Here is a 21,503-nt window from a genome sequence, read left to right on the forward strand (position 1 = left end):
CTCTGGCCATCTGCTTCTTTGTTTCCCTGCAGAGTATCATCTAACAATCTTCTGTAACATGAAGCACAATGCTCCCTCAAAAACATACAGCATCATCAATGTAAAACATTAAATGCCCAAGATTTGAATATTTAATACATGAAGTTACTGTTGTATTGTCTGGGTGATTACCTCAGTGGACAAAAATACTTTGAAATCATTGGTTTTTCTCCGATATCAAAGGTAGTAGTTTCTTGTGTATGCAGATCAAATCGACAGTGTATTCTAACATGGCTGTAGACCTGATTAGATTTAGATTTTATTGTCAGTTGCACTCAAAGTAAAGAAGTACAGGAGTACGTTGAAAAGTGTATAATGTTGCCACATGGTGCCATCTTAGGTACAAAGGTACCTTGGTACAAAACATAGGTACAAAGTAGTAAGAGAAGCAGAGATAAAAAGATAAGCATTACCTTCATAGAATAAGTAAAAGAATAAAGAAATAGGGTAATAGTTATTATTAAAGTACTTAATTTAAACCAGAAAAACAACGGAATCAACTTAAAAGTTCATCAGTCTTTGATGAGTCCTCCATTTATCTCACTTTCCGGGAGACCTCATCTGCCTGTTCACAATGCCACTGCTGCAGAGACTGGGGGACCTCTCTCATTGCTCGCTCTTCTCCTATTTGGCTGCCATGCCATCAGCTGAAGCTGCCATCTCTCCAACCTCATCCTAGTGTCTCTGGAACATGTCCAGGCAGGACCCACTCACACACTGAGAGACCGGGCCGAGACACTGCCACGAGCTGCCAAGAGACCAACATGGGTGCCTTGTCTGGTTTGCGCTAATGCCGCAAGAAACACCAAGAGAGAAAGAAGGAAAAAAAAAAGAGCGAGGAAGAAATAGATGGAATGGACGAGTTCTGTCCAAAGTGTCCTACTCCATCACCATCTTGATGACGGGTCTTGGTTATGTAGCTTTCCATAGTGTGGCAAGGACAAATTGTTCAAATTTGTTGAAACTGCCTGGTTCTTCTAGCTTGCCTTTTGTCTTTAGCTGCCTGTATCCTTTGCTGTTCAAAGGAAACACCACTACTTGAGATCACCTCCCTAGATAGTTCTTCTTGTTGATCTGTGGTGGATTTGTCACATTTTTTGAAGTTTGCCTTCCAGAGATCTTTGAACTTAATATCAGCCTATACCAAACTTAAGTTATGAATGAATAACCACCTTAGGGGACTTTATCATCAGTTGTATGAACTGTACAAATATTCCATCCGAGTTGCACTCTGGTGATGAATGCTTCAATTCCAGATATTTCTATTCTTTGAGACTTTTTTCTTCTATTTGATGCCCATGATGATCTGAAAATATGTGATGTCAAATTTGCCCAAATGCTTAATATGTCTGGAGTAGGTCATCCGTCTGACAGGCACACTCGACATGAAGTATCATCACAACTTTGTTTGCAACAAATTTATTATTTGAATCTTGCTTCCTCCACAGTCTTCTGCATAAATGGGAGAATGCTGAGCTTGCTCCGGTAATTCTATTTGCTACATTATTGTCGATGCAGATGTTCCCACAAATTGTGCTTCCAAGATAAGTGAAGTTATCCATAGCCTTCAGGATTGTGTTATTAATAACTATAATACGTGTGGTATCATCAGATTTTGGTCTTGGTTAGTGGAGGATCTCTGTCTTTCTTAACCTTATGGTTAGTCTTTTGAAAACCAGTCAATGATCCTTTGAAGACCATTCTCAGAGTTAGACATCAGGGTACAGTCATCAGAAAACAGCAGTTCCCTGCAAGTTCTGAATGAGGCAGCAAGGTATCTTTGATACTTTGGTTGAGGATTTTAGTTGTCTCAGGCAGAAAAGACTGACATCTGTTCTGAATTGGTTCTATATCCCAATCACATTTATGATGAATGAGCTACGCATAAGTCGCAGTCCTTGCAGTGATTCATTAGGTAACAAATGGTATCCACTACAGGGCCAGATTTGTAATACATCAGGATAATTACATACAAAAGTATAAAGACTTATCTTTTTATAAGATTTAATTTCAGCTGACAATAGTGAATATGCAAGAGAGTAGTGTAGTGAGGGAAGATATATAGCGAGGAAAAGGTATAATCTGCAAATGAAACAATTTTTTTTTTAATTCCTTTAGATGTCCAAATGTCTATTTTATGTTCCATGATTCAAAATCAAAATGAAATAACTATTCAGGATTAACTATAAACATTTCACTGGTCAAATGATTCACTGATACTAATTTTTTCACACTTTCAAATCTTTGTCTTGACAAAAATCAAGTTCTCCCTTTATTGTGAAAGAACATACAATTTTTTGAAGGTTTAATTAATAGTATATTGATTAGCAGTTCATCAAACAAGCTGAAGACAAGTTGCCAGTTCTGGATTCAAATCTTCAGCAAATCTCAAGAAAGTGTCTACTTATATTTGACATGTTACATATTTGTATAGTCCAGTTTCTTCCCAGGGCCAAAAGCTTGGGCATTGGTCAGTCAATTGGGAAAATATGGCGAGATTGGAAAAATGAAAAAAGAAAATCCAATGTTTCCACCCAAGGTTTTAACAGCAAGAATTATACAAGGGATTGTCTTTTAAGAGCAGATTACCTTTTCAAATGGATTAATAGCAAGATGATGTGAGCATAACATTTTGTTTTATTAAGAAACCACCATAAAATAACCATAAATGTAGCAATACAAATTAGTTTGGGAAATAAAATGTAAATCAGTAAGCAGCAATCAAATGATCTGAAATGTTTTATATCTTGAGGAATTTAGGTAGAGAAAAAGGCTGAGTCAGGTAAAGAGCTCCATCATTTTAAGGTTCTGTGAAGGAATGAATCGTGGAAGGAGTTTATACAATGGGCAGAATCTTCCCAGCGCTTGCAGTGGCTTGAGCAATTGAGAGTCAGTAGAGGAAATATGGTGACATTGGAAAATGAGATTCTAGATGTCAAGAAAAAATGTCCAATTTTTCCATTCAAACTTTTAACAGCAGGAAGAAAATCTTGCTAGAGTGGAGAGTAGCCTATGTGCACACATTTACTTCTCGTTATTCCATATATTCACTCCTTTTTCTGCAATTTGCTATTCTCCCAGGCAGCGGAGAGATACTAGATGGTGACAATTCCTGGCACACACGCATGTTGGCTTTAGCTTGCTACTTGCTCCTCTGGGCTTCCACCTTGGCCACTGTTCCCCAGTATCTCGAGGACACGCTTCATGGGCAGTGGCCACCTGCATCCAATGTCCATAGAGGAACTGGACATACGCTAACGTCACATCATCATACTGGCACATTTCGAACTGACTTGGAACTCAGCTCATCATTTCAATGCTATACTTTCAAGTTAACTGATTCTTTTGGTTGCAATGCTACTCTACTGCCAGGCTGCTTTGGTGTGTAGGGGCAGCCACTCATCTCACGCATTGCAGCAGACTGCATCTCAGGGCTTGTCACTTGCATTCTTAGCAATCACTTGCTTTGCACCTACTTGGATGCTTCAAGGATCTCCATCTCGCCTTTTAGTAGTTTGCTGCCTCATTCAGAACTTGCAGCCTCACGATACTTCTGTGCTGCCGTGTCTTGTCTTTGTCAGCAGGGATCAGTCAAGGGGATGGAAATGCTGCTGATCAGCACCAAGCCACTTCCATAATACACTGCATTTACATCAACCAGTGGCCATGTCTCAAAGTCTAAGAGGTGTAAGACCTCCGTCAAGTCATGTCATCCATCAGGGGCTATTGGCACCGTAAGTCAAGGCATCAGTTAATATCTGTGCATGGGCTTGGACATAGTCCATTGGTCGCTTGGGCAGGGTCAGGGAGTTGTGTCTTTACCAGTACAACCATTCTGGGGAATAATGGTAAGCCAAAGGTCTGGAAGCCATCCTCCCAAGACAGTCAGGGAAGTAGGCCACAGTTCACAAAGGCAATCCAGGTCTCAGACTACAGAAGGGCATGGAGCTGATTTACTCTTACCTCGACCTTTGATTGGGGGTGGGGAATGTTGGTGAAGGCTTCAGTAATCTGACTGCACTTACAATTTCCCACTACATTAAATAACGTGGTGTCTACTGCATATACAGTCATATAGCATGGAAACAGACCCTTCCCATCCACGTCAACCAGACATTCTACTCTGACCTAGTCATATTTTCCAGAATTTGACCCATATCCCTCTAAACCCTTCCTACTCATATACCCATCCAGATGCCTTTTAAAGGTTGTAATTATACCAGCCTCCAACACTTCATCTGGTAGTTCGTTCCATACATGCACCGTCCTCTGTGTGAAAAAGTTTCCCCTCAGGTCCTTTTTACATCTTTCCCCTCTCACCTTAAATCAATGTCCTCTAGTTTTGGACTAGGAAAAAGACCTTGGCTATTCACCCTATCCACGGCCCTCATGATTTTATCAACTTCTATAAGGCTACTCTACAGCCTCCAATACTCCAAGGTGAAAAGCCTCAGCTTATTCAGTCTCTCCCTATCGCTCAAACCGTCCAGTCCCAGTAACATCCTTGTAAACCTTTCTGCACACTCTCAAGTTTAACAACATCCTTCCTATAGAAGGAAGACCAGAACTGTACTCAAGTATTCCAAAAGTGGCCTCACCAATGTCCTGTACTGCACAACATGACATCCCAACTTCTATACTCAATGTTATGACCAAACATGTCAGAGTAAGGTATGCAGGTATCCCATGTACTTCTGGCCAGAGGCCTCCATGACTCCTGTACAAAGGAGTGTATTAAATGGTCATTTTGTGTATGATGCAACTAGTGACTGATCAGATAATTAAGTAACTGCTGTGTTCCTGATATTCCCCATGTCTGTTCATTGGACTTGCGACCAATGGATCCAGCCACAGCAGGGGTAATCATCACCGAGACTGTGGTGCTACAAAGACACAGCAAAATGAAGGAAAAACAAATGTATCAGCAAGCCAAGGACCAGCAGGAACATCCGATGGCTGCTGAACACCCCCATGTAAAAATGAAGCAGCAGAAAATCCACTCAGAACTCAGATGAAATGCAAGTGGCCTACAGTCTATTGTCAATGATGCCACTTTCTCCAGATGACTGAAGTGTAGTGCCATCGCAGGCTGAGGATGCCCCCAAGAACACTGTCGAAGAGCTGCTTCATCATTTCGAACGAGACTTGAAACCTGAAGGGGTAGGTGAACATCCTATCCTGATGGCTGTTAAGGTGACAGCTGTACTAAACGCCTATGTGACTGGCTGCTTCCCAGAAGCCACTGGGGACCTGTACAGGATTTCTCAGTCCTCACCCCACAAATGTATCAAGGGTGTTATTGATGCAATTTGTGACAGATCACACCACTTCGTCCGATTTCTCCAGGATGACATCAGTGCTATAGTCTGGGTAAAAGGTATTGTAAACATTGCTAGGACGGTGATGCTATAAATTGTACATACATTGCATCGCGAGTGTCATATCATAATGTGGCTGACTTCATCAACAAAAAAAGGATTCCATTCAATGTACAGTTCATCTCTGATCATCAGTACCACACCTTAGAAGTCTGCACCAAGTGCACTGAAAGTGCCATGATGCCTATTAGAGCTGGGTGCCTTATAAGGATGGCCAGTAGGAGACCAGGGCTACCCTCTGCAATCACTATCCATTTTACAATCCCAAGTCTGACGCCGAGTGCAGCTCCAGTGCAGCCCATTCTTCCACCAAAGCCACTATGAAACAGAGGACAGCACTCCTGAGAAGGGGTTCTGATGTTTGCATCATTATTCCTTTGCCTTGCAGTGCAATTCAGAGAGTGTGCAATTTATAATTCTCCAGTCATGCAGGGCACAGTATGTAAGCGGGAAAAGAGGGGATATGATGGATGGTGAAGAGTGGGGACAGCAGCAGTAGTCTTCCAAGGAGGACGATGACAGCACTGAGCGTGTCGAACACAACCTCCAGCAGGATAGAACAATGCAGTGTATGGTGCAACAAGCCAGAAAAGACTTAATTGACACCTGTTTCCAATCAATCTCAGTTGGTGGAAGTCATCATTCATTGCCTGTAAATTTGTTATTGCTCCAGAGGCAAGAAGCACCTGTTCAGTCCCAGAAGCAAATGCATCACTTTTTTTGTTTGTTTTTTTCTTCCCTTTTCCTGCTGATTTCAAAAATAGTTAGTTATCAACTATTTGAAGGCTTTCCAAAATGTGCTGTTCCCACACTGAATAATAACAAGCCGTTATGCAATGCTGGGTGTCAGGGAAAGAGTAGCTCTCCTTCAGACAGGGCTCTGGCACGGTATGACACCAAGAACTAGGGGTGTCTATGGCTTCATTTTTATAGCTGCAGCTAACGTGACAGTCGATCCAAAGCATGATGACATGAAGCTGCAAGACATTTACAAATGTGTTCTTCTATTTCCAATGAGGAGTCATTCGTGTCCCTGCGCACCCTCAGTAGCTTTTGTGTTTCTTTTGTACAGCGTATACTGTGAAAGGTTAATCCTCTCTGGCAGCATTTGACTTGGTGCACAGCTGAGCTTTAAATGTGGTGCCAGCAGCAGGAATCTGAGAAGGTCCTGTCAGTGGCGAGTCCTTCTGGTGCTGGTGAGGGCAAGATAGAGCAGTGCCATAGAGCAGCGGTGTATACACAATGAGGTCAGCAGTGGAGAATTGCACAATGAGGTCAGCAGTGGAGAATTGCACAAGTTAACTTGATAAAGATTCATGGAGAGAAAGCCCTATGAAACTGGCACTTAGCCAATTTTTGGTCATGTTCAATCCAATACGTTGATTTTAGTGGAACATGTCTTCAGTCTTCTTGATAACAGTAATTCATGGACCTCATCTATAAAAATCACACTTGGGAACCATGTAAAACCACCTTCTCATTTCTTTCTGAAATTTGCTCATGTCCCTACTCTCAACAGAGATATCAGGTTTTATAAAAAATATTACCTTATTATCTACAATAGGGGTGAAATTAATCCAATTTGTCTAGCGGGAATTGGGCTGGTGTGTTGCTAAAAACAAACAGGTAACTCATCCACTTTAACCTTGATCCTTTCATGTCATTTCTATTTTCATCCTTTCGATTGATGTAGCCAGATGAACTGATGGCCTAAAACAAAGAGCGGTCTCAAGAATGAAAGTGTTCCATTATGTGTCCAAAGATATGCAGCTTAGGTGGATTGGCCATGCTAAATGTGGGGTTATGGGGATAGAGTGGGGGTGCTGGGTCTATGTGGGATGCTCTTCAGAGGGTTGATGTGGACTCATGGCTGAATGGCCTCTTTCTGCACTATAGGGATTCTATGTCAAAAAGACCAAATCATGTTTTAACTGCAGCCAAAGTGAGGAAGCTGCTTTGGCATCCTTCCTGAGCTGAACTAGGTCTGCAGAGATGGAAGTGATCGTCCAAGCTAAGTGGAAACTTCTCCTTTGAGAGGCCAGCAACAGTAGGAATGTTCCTGCCTGTTTCATAAGAGAAGCCACAGCTTTCCTCAATCCAAAAGATGTTCCTTTAATTTCTCTTGGCGCATGCCAACAGCCTGTAGTTACTCGACCTTTTTAAAATGCATTCAGAAGATGCACATGCTACTTGCTGGACCAGCACTTATTGCCCACCTTTAATTGCCCTCGAGATGATGGTGGTGAGCTCTGTTCTTGAACCACAGCAGCCCATGGCAGGTCGGCACAACCAGAGCCGCAGTGGAAGGGAGTTCTAGGATTTAGACCCAGTCACGGGGCAGCTGTGACTGTAGTGCAGGCATGGCGATATTGTTCCAAGTAAGGATGGTGCATGGGTTGGAGGGAGCATTGCAATTAGTTTTGCTCCCTTATACATCTGCTACACTTGTCCTAGATTGAAGACACAGTGAGTTTGGAAGGTACTGTCTAAGGAGCTTTAGTGAATGTTGCGGTACAGCTTATACATAGTACACAATACTTCCACTGCACATTGGTAGTGGGGGGACTGAATGTTGAAGGTGGAGGATGGAACATAAATAAGCAGGCTGCTTTGTCTTGAATGGCATGGAGCTTCTTGGGAGCTGTTGCAGTTACACTCCTCTGGGCAAGTGGAGAGTATTCCATCACACTCCTGACTTGTACCTTGTAGATTGTAAGCAGGCATTAGGGTGAGACAGGCGATGAGTTTTAATAACCATAGCCTAGCCTCTAACTTGATTTTGTAGCCACAATATTTATATGGAGGACATAATGGCATAGTGGTAATGCTACTGGACAAGTAATCAGCTACTGTTCTAGGAATGCAGGGCAAAGTCGCATTGTGAGAGTTGGTGGAATTTAAATGCAATTAAGAGGTGGAAATTGGAAGCTATTCACAGCAATAGCGACCATAGAACAACCACCAATTCTTGGTCATTAAAATTTCCTTTAGGGAAGGAAATCTGTCATCCTTATCTGCTTTGGTCAAAAGTGAATCCAGACCTACAGTAGTCTGGCTGCCTTTCAACAATCCTGAGAAATGGCTTCACTCAGTTCAACGACAATTAGGGACAGGGCAGAAATGCTGGCCTTGCCAGTGCACACTCATTCCATATAAAACAAAAATGGCTCGTCCAGTTCAGTTTCCAGCCAACGATAACCCCAGAATGATGATAGTAGGGGATTCAGTGATGGTAAGGCCATTCAATGTCAAGAAGCAACGGTTATATTCTCTCTTGTTGGAGATAGTCATTGCTTGGCAACAGTGCTATTTGCTACCTACTAGCGCAAGCCTTAATGTTATATATGGTCCTACTGCAGTATCTGAGGAGTTACAAATAGTACTGAGCATTTGCAATCATGAGTGAACATCCTCATTTCTGACTTAATGATGGCAGGAAGGTCATTGGCGAACAGGCTGAAGACGGTTGCAATTATTTAGCTTCCCCAAGGAACTCTTTTTGTGATGTCCTGGGATTAAGACGATTGACCTCCAATAATCAAAACCATCATATTTTATGCAAGGTATGACTCCAATCAATGGAGAGACTTGCCCTGCATTGCCATTGATTCTGGTTTTGTTAGGGCTCCTTGATGCCTCATGGGGAGGCAATGGCTTAGCAATATTGTCACTAGACTATTAATCCAGATACTCAGGTAATGTTCTGGGGACCTGGGTTTACATCCTGTCATGGCTCATGGTGGAATTTGAATTCAACAAAAAAACAAATCCGGAATTAAGAGTCTAATGATCATCATGGAACTGACAATTGTCAGAAAAAACCATCTGGTTGATTAATGTCATCCTTACCTGGTCTGGTCTACATGTGACTCCAGACCCACAGCAATGTGGTTGACAATGCCCCCTTGGCAATTAGGAATGGGCAATAAATGCTGGATTAGCCAGCGATACCCACATCCTGTAAATGAATTTAAATAAACTCAATATAAAGCTGCCTTGTTGTCAAAGGCAGTCACTCTCACCTTACCTCTGGTATCCACCATTTTGTTTTTGTCTATGTGTTGAAACAAGATTGTAATGACATCTGAGCCACAAGATCTTGGTGACCCAAAACTGTGTCAACGAGCAGGTTATTGTAGTGCAAGTCCTGCTTGATAGCATTATTGATGACTTTTCATCCTTTGCTGGTGATCGTGAGTAGCCTGATGGGGTGGTTATTGGCTCTCTCATTTTTCCCCTCGCATTTGTGGACAGGAGATACCGGAAAACGTTTTCAACACCGTCAGGTAGATCCGAGTGTTGTAACCAGGCTGGAAAAGCTTGGCAAAAGCGCAGCCAATTGTTGAGCACAAGTAGCCTTCACCACTGTAGGGATCCTATGATGATGATCCTATGATGATGTAGCCTTTTTAGTATTTAGCGCTTTCAGCCATTTCTTGATATTCCATACAGTGAACTGAATTGGCTGAAGAATGGCATCTGTGGGGGACCTCAGGTGGAGGATCCATTTGGCACTTCTAGCTGAAGATGGATACAAATGCTTCAGCCCTCTCTTTTACACTGATGTGCAAGGCTCTCCCATAATGGAGCGTAGGGATACTTGAGGAGCCTCCTGCTCCTATGAGTTGCTCAATTGGCCACCATTCACAGCTGGACATGGGCAGGATTGTAGAGCTTAGATATGACCCATTGGTAGTGGGTTCACTTGGCCCTATCACATGCTATTTATACTGTCTATAATACAGGTTGTTTTGTGTTGGGAGCTTCAGCTGGGTGACATTTTATTTTGAGCTATGTCTGGTGCTGCCCGTGACATGCCGTCCTTCTAACTGTCATTGTATGATAACTGACTGGCAGCACACTGATGAGGTCTGGAAGTTAAGTTATTCCAAGCCAAAACCGTAGGTTTGAGAGTGTTTCGCACTCGTGACACTCTATCAACTCCCCCCAAGAACCTGTCCGCTACCTACACTGAACCTATTCAACCACAACATGAAACCCTGCCTGAATTGAATCGTGACAGAATGTTGCATCACAGTGTGGACCACCATCAGTACTGTTCTAGAGTGTCAGTAGCAATTATGTACTTTGGAGTGAGCCTTCAACTCGTAACCTTTCACATGAGGCTGGCAACCTGAGAATGAAGATATTTCCCTCACTTAGGTTAACACCTGCGATCCAGAATTACTAATCGTGCATGCTCAAGTTACACATCATCTAACAGTGACCTTGGTAAAATAATGTACCCAAAATACTTTTAATGCAACAAAAAAAATGCCCGGTTATGGAGGGCCTGTTTTCTCAGTTCACTTTCTTCCACAGCACACTCTCAAGTTGGTGAATCATGCTCGGTTAACATTCCAAGGCCACCAGCAACCTTCCAGCATAATAGCCCAATTGCCATTTCTTTGTAAGCGAGTGCTGTCAGTCTAAATGCTGGCAAGTGCTCAAGCCTCATCAAACCTGCAGTCAACCCCCACAGCACAAGTGGCAACATCCCACTGATAGGTACAACAAATATTTTTATTGGTAAATTTCTCAATCTTCTAAATTACAAAAAAAATTAAAGGATAGCTTATTATTTATGTACAAACGATCAAAGCTGGCAGTTCTTATGCAAATACATTTTTAACAACTTATATTTACTTAGCATAGTGAATGCAATAAAACATGGCAAGGCACTTCCCAGAGCCATTATGAGATAGAATGTAACACTGACTATGGTATTTTCACAGGTGACCGCACCTGGTACGTGTGGTATTTGCCACCTCTACTAGTATTTGGTACTGGGTAAGAATTACTACCAATCTTCCTTTATTTTTTTCTGACTTGGCACAATCTAGCGATCAGTGATAGAGAAATACCACTGTAGAGTAAGACAGAAAGAGCACAATGTTTAGATAACGAGAATGTTTATCGATAGCCGTAAGTACAGTGACATTTGATCAAGCATAACTACTTGGACCTTCAGGAGTGGGCACAGATATGCCCGCACCTTCCAAAAGTTAGAGTAGAACATCTTGTCTCCATTCACAGATTGTGAGAAGTATCTGTAGAATGGGTACAGCCAATGTAACATTGAACACTGACCCCTTCAGAACCATGACCTTATATAACATGATGCAAATAAGGATAGCCACAAGATCAGATAGCCAAAACTATGGTCAAAGAGATGGGTTTTTAAGGAGCATTTTGAAGAAAGCAAGCAAGATAAACAGGCAGAGAGAAGACTAAGGAGGGAATCCCAGAGCTCAGGGCAAAGCAGTCACCAAAATGAGTTAAAATTCGGATGCTGACAGGGCACTAATCAGAGGAATGTAGGATTAGAGACATAGATATGGCCATTTTATTTGCTTGAACCATTTAGGAGGTGGATGAACAAAGAACAATAGAGCACAGGAACAGGCCTTTTGGCCCTCCAAGCCTGCGCCGACACATTTTGCCCGTCCATACCAAGGACTGTCTTCACTTACAGGATCCATATCTCTCTATTCCCTTCCTATGCATGTATTCATCCAGCTGCTTCTTGAATGCTGCTATTGTGCCTGCTCTCCCTACTTCCTCTGGCAACAAGTACCAGGCACTCACCAACCATTGTGTGAAAAACTTGCCTCGCACATCTCTTTTAAACTTCTCCCCTTGCACCTTGAACCTGTGTCACCCAGCAATCGATCCCTCCAACCTGGGTAAAAAGCCTCATACTTTCCACTCTATCCATGCCATTCACAATCTTATAAACATCTATTAGGTCATCCCTCAAACTCCTGTGTTCCAGTGAAAACAAACCCAGTCTATCCAACTTTTCTTCATAGCTAGAATCCCTCATACCAGGCAACATCCTGGTAAACTTTTTTCGTACCCTCTCCAAAGCATCCACATCGTTCAGGTAGTGTGGTGACCAGAACTGTATGCAATATTCCAAGTGTGGCCTGATTAAAGTTCTATAAAGCTGCAGCACAGCTTGTCAATCCTTAAACTCAATGTTCCTTCCAGTGAAGGCGAGCATGCCATAGGCCTTTTTTTGACTACCTTCAGTGATCTGTGGACCCGCACACCCAGATCTCTCTGCATATCAATACTCCTAAGGGTTCTGCCATTCACTGTATAATTTCCACCTGTACTTGACCTTCCAAAACGCATCATCCCACATTTGTCCGGATTAAACTCCGTCTACCATTTTTCTGCCCATGCCTCCAATTGATCTATATCCTACTGAATCCTCTGATAATCCTCCTCACTATCTGCAATGCCACCAATATTTGTGTCGTTTGCAGACTTACTAATTAGACCAACTAGGTTTTCCTCCAAATCATTTATGCAGATCACGAAGAGCAGTGGTCCTAGCACTGATCCCTGTGGAACACCACTAGTTACAGGCCTCCACTCTGAAAAGCATCCTTCCTCTGTTACCTTGTCTCCTATGACTAAGCTATAGGAGACAAAGTTCAGCAATGGATTATGAAACAGATTCATTTTCACAGAACCTTGTTCGACTTGATTGATCAGGTGAGTTTGTGTTATATTCAGCTGGGAGCATCCCGTCGTCCAAAGTCAATGGCGTTAGAGTTATACTTTGGACAAACACACATTTAAAATTGCATCGGTCATGGATTATGTGGATTTAACAAATTCAAGGCTTAAGCATTGTTCCTCAGTCTAACATTTACCCAAACAATTTTATCCCCTCAAAGCTTATGTGGTCTTGGTTTCTGGAATTTTTACAACCTGTACAGCACACCAATGTTAATTATAATTATTACCATATACTTGTGTGTCTCAGCTAAAACTTATAAATCTAATCACATTTGCTAAAGTCTACATTTGGATAAACTTCAATTGGAGTACCCCGTTGGCTGAGCTGCTAAATGCTCCATTTAATACAGCATGGATCCTTGTTTAGACACAGATGTGGGGATCTGTACGTTGGGTTTGAATTGGTAGCAGCTGGATGCAACATTAATAGTAGTCACCCTCAACAACAATAAATTTCTGGGTTCAGCTTCATTACACATACCTGCAATTCAATCAGTATGTGCTAATGCCTGGAATTGGTAGCTCATCCACCTCGTAGGAAATTACACTCGGCTCAAGGTCTCAAAAGGTCAACAGTTTTCTTTTTTAGTATAAGGGGAGAGAACCACTCTCAGGAGTTTGCTTAAAACAGTTCTCAAGTAGTCAAGAACAACCAAATGCTTTGGTTTTCTGACAAGGTTGGTCCCACAGTATCAATGCCCTTCATTTAAATCTGACATTTGTCCTGCAAGAGAACAATGGCTTGGAGAGGGCTAGAATCTGCAGGATTTCATCCCTTTTAGGTAGTCTAAACGGCCCCTAGTGCGTGCAATATGGGAGGAAGCAGAAGGTAGAGAAGCTGGGGGTGGCTGGAATGAGCCGAGGATATCTCACTATTTTTTCCTAACTTGGTTTTCACAACCCATTCCTTCATTTGCTGTTTTAATTGCCATGATCATATAAGTGGGCATCAATTTCCTCCACCATTGCAAGAAATTGGATTCCACATGCCATTGTCACCAAAATTCCTTTCAATCCTTGTCCCATTGATCAATCTCCGGGTTTGTCAAATGGTTCAGAGTGGAGGTTCAGAGAGTTGGACATGGAAAGTTCACATAAAGATGTGCTATGACTCATTCTTAACCAACCAAATGCTAGCTCTGTAATCCCCGTTACACAGGTTTACAGTTAGCAATTTTGGGAGAAGCAAGACATTGTCAATTCAGTAAACCACCTATTTTGCTAAGACAGAGGCTGGCTAATACCCATCCTCTGTTGAAGAGGAGCAGATCAGGGTCCCACACTCACCAATGATAATTATTGAGCATAATAGATTGCTGAAGGCACCAGCAGGACTGGCAGATACTAAGGCAAGAGCAGAGTGAAATATTGAGTACCTTTTCCACATCAAGGGAAAACAATGGGAAGAGAATCATAGAATCCCTACAGTGTGGAAGCAGGCCATTCGGCCCACAGAGTCCTTACTGATCCTCTGAAGAGCATCCTACCCAAACCCACCTCCCTCTCCTATCCCTGTAAACCCTGCATTTTCCATGGCTAGTCCACTTAGCCTGCACATCCCTGGACGCTATGGGCAATTTAGCATGGCCAGTCCACGTAACCTGTACATCTTTGGACTGTCGGAGGAAACTCATGCAGACACGGGGAGAAGGTGCAAACTCCACACAGACAGTTGCCCGAGGCTGGACTAGAACCTGGATCCCTGATGCTGTGAGGTAGCAATGCTAATCAGTGAGCCACTGTGCCACCCGAGAAGGGAAGCTTGAGCCCATGATATCATTGGAGAGTTCACAAGCGCTGATAGAGGGGGCTTACTGAACATAATACAAACACTTAGAGGAAACTTACTGAATAAAAATATTGTTTTACTGAAATACACAATAGAACATAACATTTGAAATATGTTTTGACCTAGGGTGTGAATATACTCCATTTTCCCAATAAAAAAATCTATTTGAAAATATTTCTCGACAGTAAGTAAAAATGTTTACAATTGCATAAAGCAATAATCATTTGAGCAGGCTGACGTAGTGCAAATGGCCAATTTACAACAGGGTCCCATGGTAAAGGAAAAAAAAACACATTATTCTCTGGACCGTCGCCTATAAAAATAAAACACAACTAATATTTTAGTGTGGTACTAGTAACAGCTTGAGATAAGTGGTACACCAGCAGAACACTTTGGTGGCGGCTACAGGGTGACCTGGGAGAAAGTCTCCCATTCACTCAGCTTGAATTCGATGCTTTGGGAGCGTCTGAGAAATAGGGAAGAAAAACAAACAATAATAAAAAATACTTCTAACAAAAAACTGTGAAAGCCCTGTCCTCCTGCAACCTATAACAAACAAATTTATGACAGCATTAAAAGATACTATTAAAACACACAATGAGTTGGTTTCAAAATTAGAAGCATTTATTTGTTACACAATTGAAAAAGGGGCTTTGCAGAAAATAAACACTTTAAACTCAGTTTGTGTTGCTTTGAAACCATTTCTTTGAAAGTCTGATTGTGAAGAAACTTACCACTGGTGAACATGCTGTGCACTTGTCAAATGCTAAACTTGCTGGAAGGACATTGTCAAATCTTGACAAAAAGCCACGGATCTAAAAGAAGGGGGAAATGTTACATTGATCACAGGTTTATAAAGTATAGTTAGTTGCCGCAGCTGTAGGGTCCACAGCCAATGATCTAAATAGAAGGGATTAGCGGGTCCAGAGCTGCTGCTTTTCTCCACATGAGCCTGATAATCTAATTCCCCCTTTTCCCTTGCTCCTCACATACTTCAATAGTCTTGCTTTTAAAGAGCTACGGTACATGATTATTTAACCTTAATTTTTTTTAAACTGTTCATTATTATCTTGTTGACCATTGGAAGTAGAAACAATATACCACAGAAACAGAATATTTCAGATATAATGACCAGATGCAACCAGAGATTAAATTTGTTTTTACAGTGAGTGGTTGGGGTCTGGAATGCCTGAGAGTGCGGTACAGGACAACTCATTGTGTTTTTCAGAAGACATCTAGACAATTATCTGAAGACAAGATATTTCCAGGGAAAAGGCAGGGCAGTAAGATGGATATTATGGGCTGAATAGATTCCTACTGGGGTTTAAACATTTTATGATTCCAATTAATTTGTCACAACTCTTTATAACCTTAACATTATTTGTAAACCTGTAAGTTTCCATTCCCTCTTCAAAACTACAACCCCTCACCACTGATTATATCCTAATAAACTTACAATTGTCAATTTTGCTGCTTTTCTATCCTTCTATCATAAGATGTCTGAAATGATACACAATATGCTATGCCTAATCATGGCATTGAACAAATTCGAAAGCACTTCTTTGCTTTTGTATTCCTTTTCTTCAGATGTAAAGCTAAGGATTTTGGAAATATCCTTTGTGCGTAGGAACAGGAGAAGTAGCCACCCGTGCCTGTTCTGTAATTCATTGAGGTCATGGTTAATCTTCAAGACCTGCACCTGTCTTGGCCCCATATTTCTTAACAACATTTACAGAACAAAAATCTATCACTCAGTTATACAAATAACAATTGACGAAACATCAATTACCGCTTGCAGAAGAGAGCTTCAAATTTCTATCAACATTTGTGGAGAAGTGTTTCTTTTTTTCACTTTGAAAATCTAAAAATGAGAACTCAATCCATGCGTCATTTCTTCCCAAACAGCAAAAGTAGTTTAACTCTATCTAGACCATCTGTTCCTCTTAATATGCTAAAAGTTTTGATCAAATTTCTTATTCTGAATTCCAGCGAATGCCATCATCTTTTGTCTAATTTCTCTTTGTGGAATAATCATTAATGACCAGAAATCATTCAAGTAAGCCTAGTCCCTTCAAGGCCAATATATTATTTCTACAAACCATTTACAGGACTCCAAGTATGGCCTTACTAGGGCTTTAAATAGCTCAAGTATGACTTCTGCCCACTGCAATCAGTCCTCTAGGGAAAAGTACTAGGGTTCCCTAGGTCTTCTGATTATTTTCTGTACCTGTTTGTGACATTTCAGCAATGTATTCATACAAAAATTATTTTATGTCTCTTTGCAATTTTATGCTTCCTTAAAATCCAACCAATGGTTGTCACATTCGCAAATTTGGATTTGTAGCTTTCTATTTCATCACTTAACTTAGCAATAATTACTGTGAACAGTTGAGGCCCCAGGACAGATCCATGGGATACACGATTAGTCACTTCTTGACAATTAGAGTACATGCCCAAAATCACTACTCGCTGTCCTTTCTGTTCAACCAATTTTCTAACCTGGTCAACAGTTTACCTTCAATTCCATGAGCTTCAATGAAATCTAGCAAAATCTTACGAGGGACTTCTGATGAGCTTTTTGGAAATTGACATAAATAACATCCAGAGAGATTCCCCCGTAACCAGTTTTGGGCCCTGTATCTTAAGGAAGGACACGCTGGCATTAGAGGGGATCCAGACGAGGTTTACAAGAATGATCCTCGGGATGAAGGGCTTGTTATGTGAGAAGTGGTCGAGATCTCTGGGTGTGTACTCTATGGAGTTCAGAAGGATGAGGGAGATCTCACTGAAACTTACAGAATACTGAGAAGCCTGGACAGAGTGGATATGGAGAAGAGGTTTCCACTAATAGGAGAGACGAGGACCCGAGGTTACAACCTCAAAGTGAAAGGATGATTCTTTGGGACTGAGATGAGGAGGAATTTCTTCAGTCAGAAGGTGGTTAATCTGTGGAACTCATTGCTGCAGATTGTGACATTTCAATGATGCATTCATAAAATAATTTTTTTATCCCTCATTGCTATGGAGGCCAAATCATTGAATGTTTCAAGACAGAGATAAATAGGTTATTGATTAGTAAGGGAGAAAGAAGGGTTATGGGGAAAAGGCAAGAGAATAAAGTTGAGAAAGTTTAGCCATGACTGAATGACAGAGCAGACTCGATCGGCTGAGTGGAGTAATTCTGCTCCTATCTCTTACGGTCTGTCCATTACTTGTTATTGTTTCAAAAATTCTAACATTTCATCAAACATGATTTACCTTTCAAAAATCCAAACTTGATCTCTGATCAGTCTAACTACAGATGCTTAACTATAGACTAGCTATTAATTTCCCAACTATGTAAGGCAACTTACCTATAATTGTATATTTTTTCTCACGTATCTTAAAATGGTGCAGGGGATGTGAAATTTTCCAATGTAAAAGGAAATTTTATGAATTGGGAGCATTTTTGGAAGATTATAGTTAGGCTATCTGCAATGCTGTCACTAAATGTGTGCATCAAAGTCCTTCTGGATTCGACACCAATTAATATCTGACCATTTCAAGTGCATTTATTTATCTTATACTTACTTCCAAAAAGTATTGCATCATTTTTTTTCAAACATTGAACTGAATCTGCCACCTATCTGCCCACACAGAAATAGCTGCAAGTGAAATCTCATAAGTAGGCATGTGCAAGAGCTGTATTCTGGTGGGGCAATACAAGATTTTTTTCCCCCCACACAGTCTAATTCCAATCTTGTATTCACTTCAATAATGACAGTGGAGCGTAATTTCAGCTCAAAAATCCGTTTTCATTTACAATAACTGTACTGAATGTGTTAAATAAAACCATTTTTTTTTCCTTAGGGCATACTGACTGCTAATTAAATCTTGCTGAACCAAATATATTTGCTTATGACACCACCTAGAGTCCTGAGATGTCACTGCCATCAGACCCAATGCTGCTTTCTTTAGAAACAATTTTCAACTATCATAGCAGTTGAACACAGCTAAATAAGAGGTGAACACTACACTATCATAATAATCTGCTCAATAGTAAAATAACATTGATGACTACCAAGAAAATTAAATACTCAACCTTGGGGCCGTTTTCAACCACAAAGAGAAAAAAGCAAAAGGAAGGAATTGGGCAGTCTTTTATCAAGACTGTCACCTGAAAACTGCAGGTTAATACTATTTATCCATGAATTTAGGTTTTTCTTTCCTTGACTTTTAGCTCTGGTCAGATGCAGCTTTGGAAACTTCTATGCAGTAAGATTTAGTACATCAAGTTCAATGACTAACACACTGTGGCCTAGAATAACAGCAGTTGGTTAGGTGCTCATAATTACAGATATGAAGCGTTTCTGCCTTCAACTAGGTTGCCATAGGAACACAGTGGCAGAAAATTGCTTCCTATAAGAAAGAAGGTTGAAATCACCTCATAACACTGCAATGCAGCTTGTGATGACGGGTTTAATGTTTATTTTATTTATTCACAGGATGAGGGGGTTGCTGGCTAGGTGAGCATTTATTGCCCATCCCTAATTGCTCAGAGAGTAGTTAAAAGTCAACCACATTGCTGTGTGGCTTGTGTAGGCCACACTAGGTAAGGATGGCAGTTTCCTGCCCTATAGGACATTAGTGAGCCAGATGGGCTTTTCCAACAGTCGATTAGATGATTAATTCCAATTTTTATTGAACTTAAATTCCATCATCTGCTGTGGCAGGATTCAAAGTCAAGTCTCCAGAACATACCTAGGTCTCTGGATTAACAGTTCAGTGCTAATACCACTAGTCCATCGCCTATCAATGTATATTGCATTGATAGAAACCTACCTACCTACCACACTTCTTGGCCACAATCACTAGAGCATGAAAAAACCATTAGACAGCTGAAGGATAAAAAAAATCAAAGAGAATGCTCACCATTTAAAACACTAGTCTTTTTTCACTTGTTGATCATTTCCACCTGCTCTTTAATCTCTTCTAAATCTCACATTTAATTAGTTAAGTGTAAGATCCTTTCAATCACAATATTAAACCGGCACTGTCAGGAATACAGGCCAAATTATTCACTTTGAGCCCCAGACCTCAGCAAAATCACACTAGTTAAAAAGTGCAGAGACAACAAGGTGCAGAGCTGGATGAACACAGCAGGCCAAGCAGCATCATAGGAGCATAAAGGCCGACGTTTCGGGCCTAGACCCTTCATCAGAAATGGGGGAGGGGAAGGGGGTTCTGACAAAGGGGGTGGCCATGGGTACCTGCATGGGGCCAAGCTATGCCTGCCTCCTTGTAGGTTATGTGGAACAATCCATCTTCCGTACCTACACTGGCCCTAAATCCCACCTCTTCCTCTGTTACATTGATAACTGTATCGGCGCCGCCTCGTGCTCTCACGAGGAGCTCGAACAGTTCATCCACTTCACTAACACCTTCCACCCCAACCTTAAGTTCACCTGGACCATCTCTAATACCTCTCTCCCCTTCCTGGACCTCTCTGTCTCCATCTCAGGCAACCACCTAGAAACCGATATCCATTTCAAGCCCACCGACTCCCACAGCTACCTAGAATACACCTCCTCTCACCCACCTTCCTGCAAAAATGCCATCCCCTATTCCCAATTCCTTCGCCTCCGCCGCATCTGCTCCCAGGATGAGGCATTCCACTCCCGTACGTCTCAGATGTCCTCGTTTTTCAAGGACTGCAACATTCCCCCCCACTCAGTGGTCGAGAACGCCCTCAACCGTGTCTCCCACATTTCCCGCAACTCATCCCTCACACCCCGTCCCCGCAATAACAAACAAAAAAGAATCGCCCTCGTCCTCACGTACCACCCCACCAACCTCCGGATCCAACGCATCATCCTCCGACACTTCCGCCATCTGCAATCCGACCCCACCACCAAAGACATCTTTCCCTCCCCACCTTTATCTGCTTTCCGGAGGGACCACTCTCTCCGTGACTCCCTTGTCCGCTCCACACTCCCCTCCAACCTCACCACACCCGGCACTTTTCCCTGCAACCGCAGGAAGTGCTACACCTGTCCCCATACCTCCTCCCTCACCCCCATCCCAGGCCCCAAGAAGACTTTCCACATCAAGCAGATGTTCACCTGCACATCTGCCAATGTGGTATACTGCATCCGCTGTACCCGTTGTGGCCTCCTCTACATCGGGGAAACCAAGCGGAGGCTCGGGGACCGCTTTGCAGAACACCTACGCTCGGTTCGCAATAAACAACTGCACCTCCCAGTCGCGAACCATTTCAACTCCCCCTCCCATTCCTCAGACGACATGTCCATCATGGGCCTCCTGCAGTGCCACAATGATGCCACCCGAAGGTTGCAGGAACAGCAACTCATATTCCGCTTGGGAACCCTGCAGCCCAATGGTATCAATGTGGATTTCACAAGCTTCAAAATCTCCCCTCCCACTACCGCATCCCAAAACCAGCCCAGCTCGTCCCCGCCTCCCTAACCTGTTCTTCCTCCCAGCTATCCCCTCCTTCCACCTCAAGCCGCACCCCCATCTCCTACCTACTAACCTCATCACGCCCCCTTGACCTGCCCGTCCTCCCTGGACTGACCTATCCCCTCCCTAACTCCCCACCTACACTCACCTTTACTGGCTCCATCCCCGTCTCTTCGACCTGTCTGTTTCCTCTCCACCTATCTTCTCCTCTATCCATTTTCTATCCGCCTCCCCCTCTCTCCCTATTTATTTCAGAACCCCCTTCCCCTCCCCCATTTCTGATGAAGGGTCTAGGCCCGAAACAT

At 42.2% G+C, this 21,503-nt stretch overlaps 1 protein-coding gene across 1 annotated transcript in view; it reads right to left on the bottom strand.

The window, feature by feature from the left end:
• Positions 1-21,503, bottom strand: part of atg7 (ATG7 autophagy related 7 homolog (S. cerevisiae)) — a 122,247-nt gene that overhangs the window by 60,550 nt on the left and 40,194 nt on the right. Inside the window, exon 8 of the mRNA XM_048606554.1 lies at positions 15,474-15,554. Within this exon, the coding sequence (XP_048462511.1) occupies positions 15,474-15,554 (81 nt within the window). The remainder of the gene's footprint in view (positions 1-15,473; positions 15,555-21,503) is intronic.

The sequence above is a fragment of the Rhincodon typus genome, chromosome 16 (assembly GCF_021869965.1).
Source record: "Rhincodon typus isolate 14 chromosome 16, sRhiTyp1.1, whole genome shotgun sequence".
In the NCBI taxonomy this organism is placed as follows: domain Eukaryota; kingdom Metazoa; phylum Chordata; class Chondrichthyes; order Orectolobiformes; family Rhincodontidae; genus Rhincodon; species Rhincodon typus.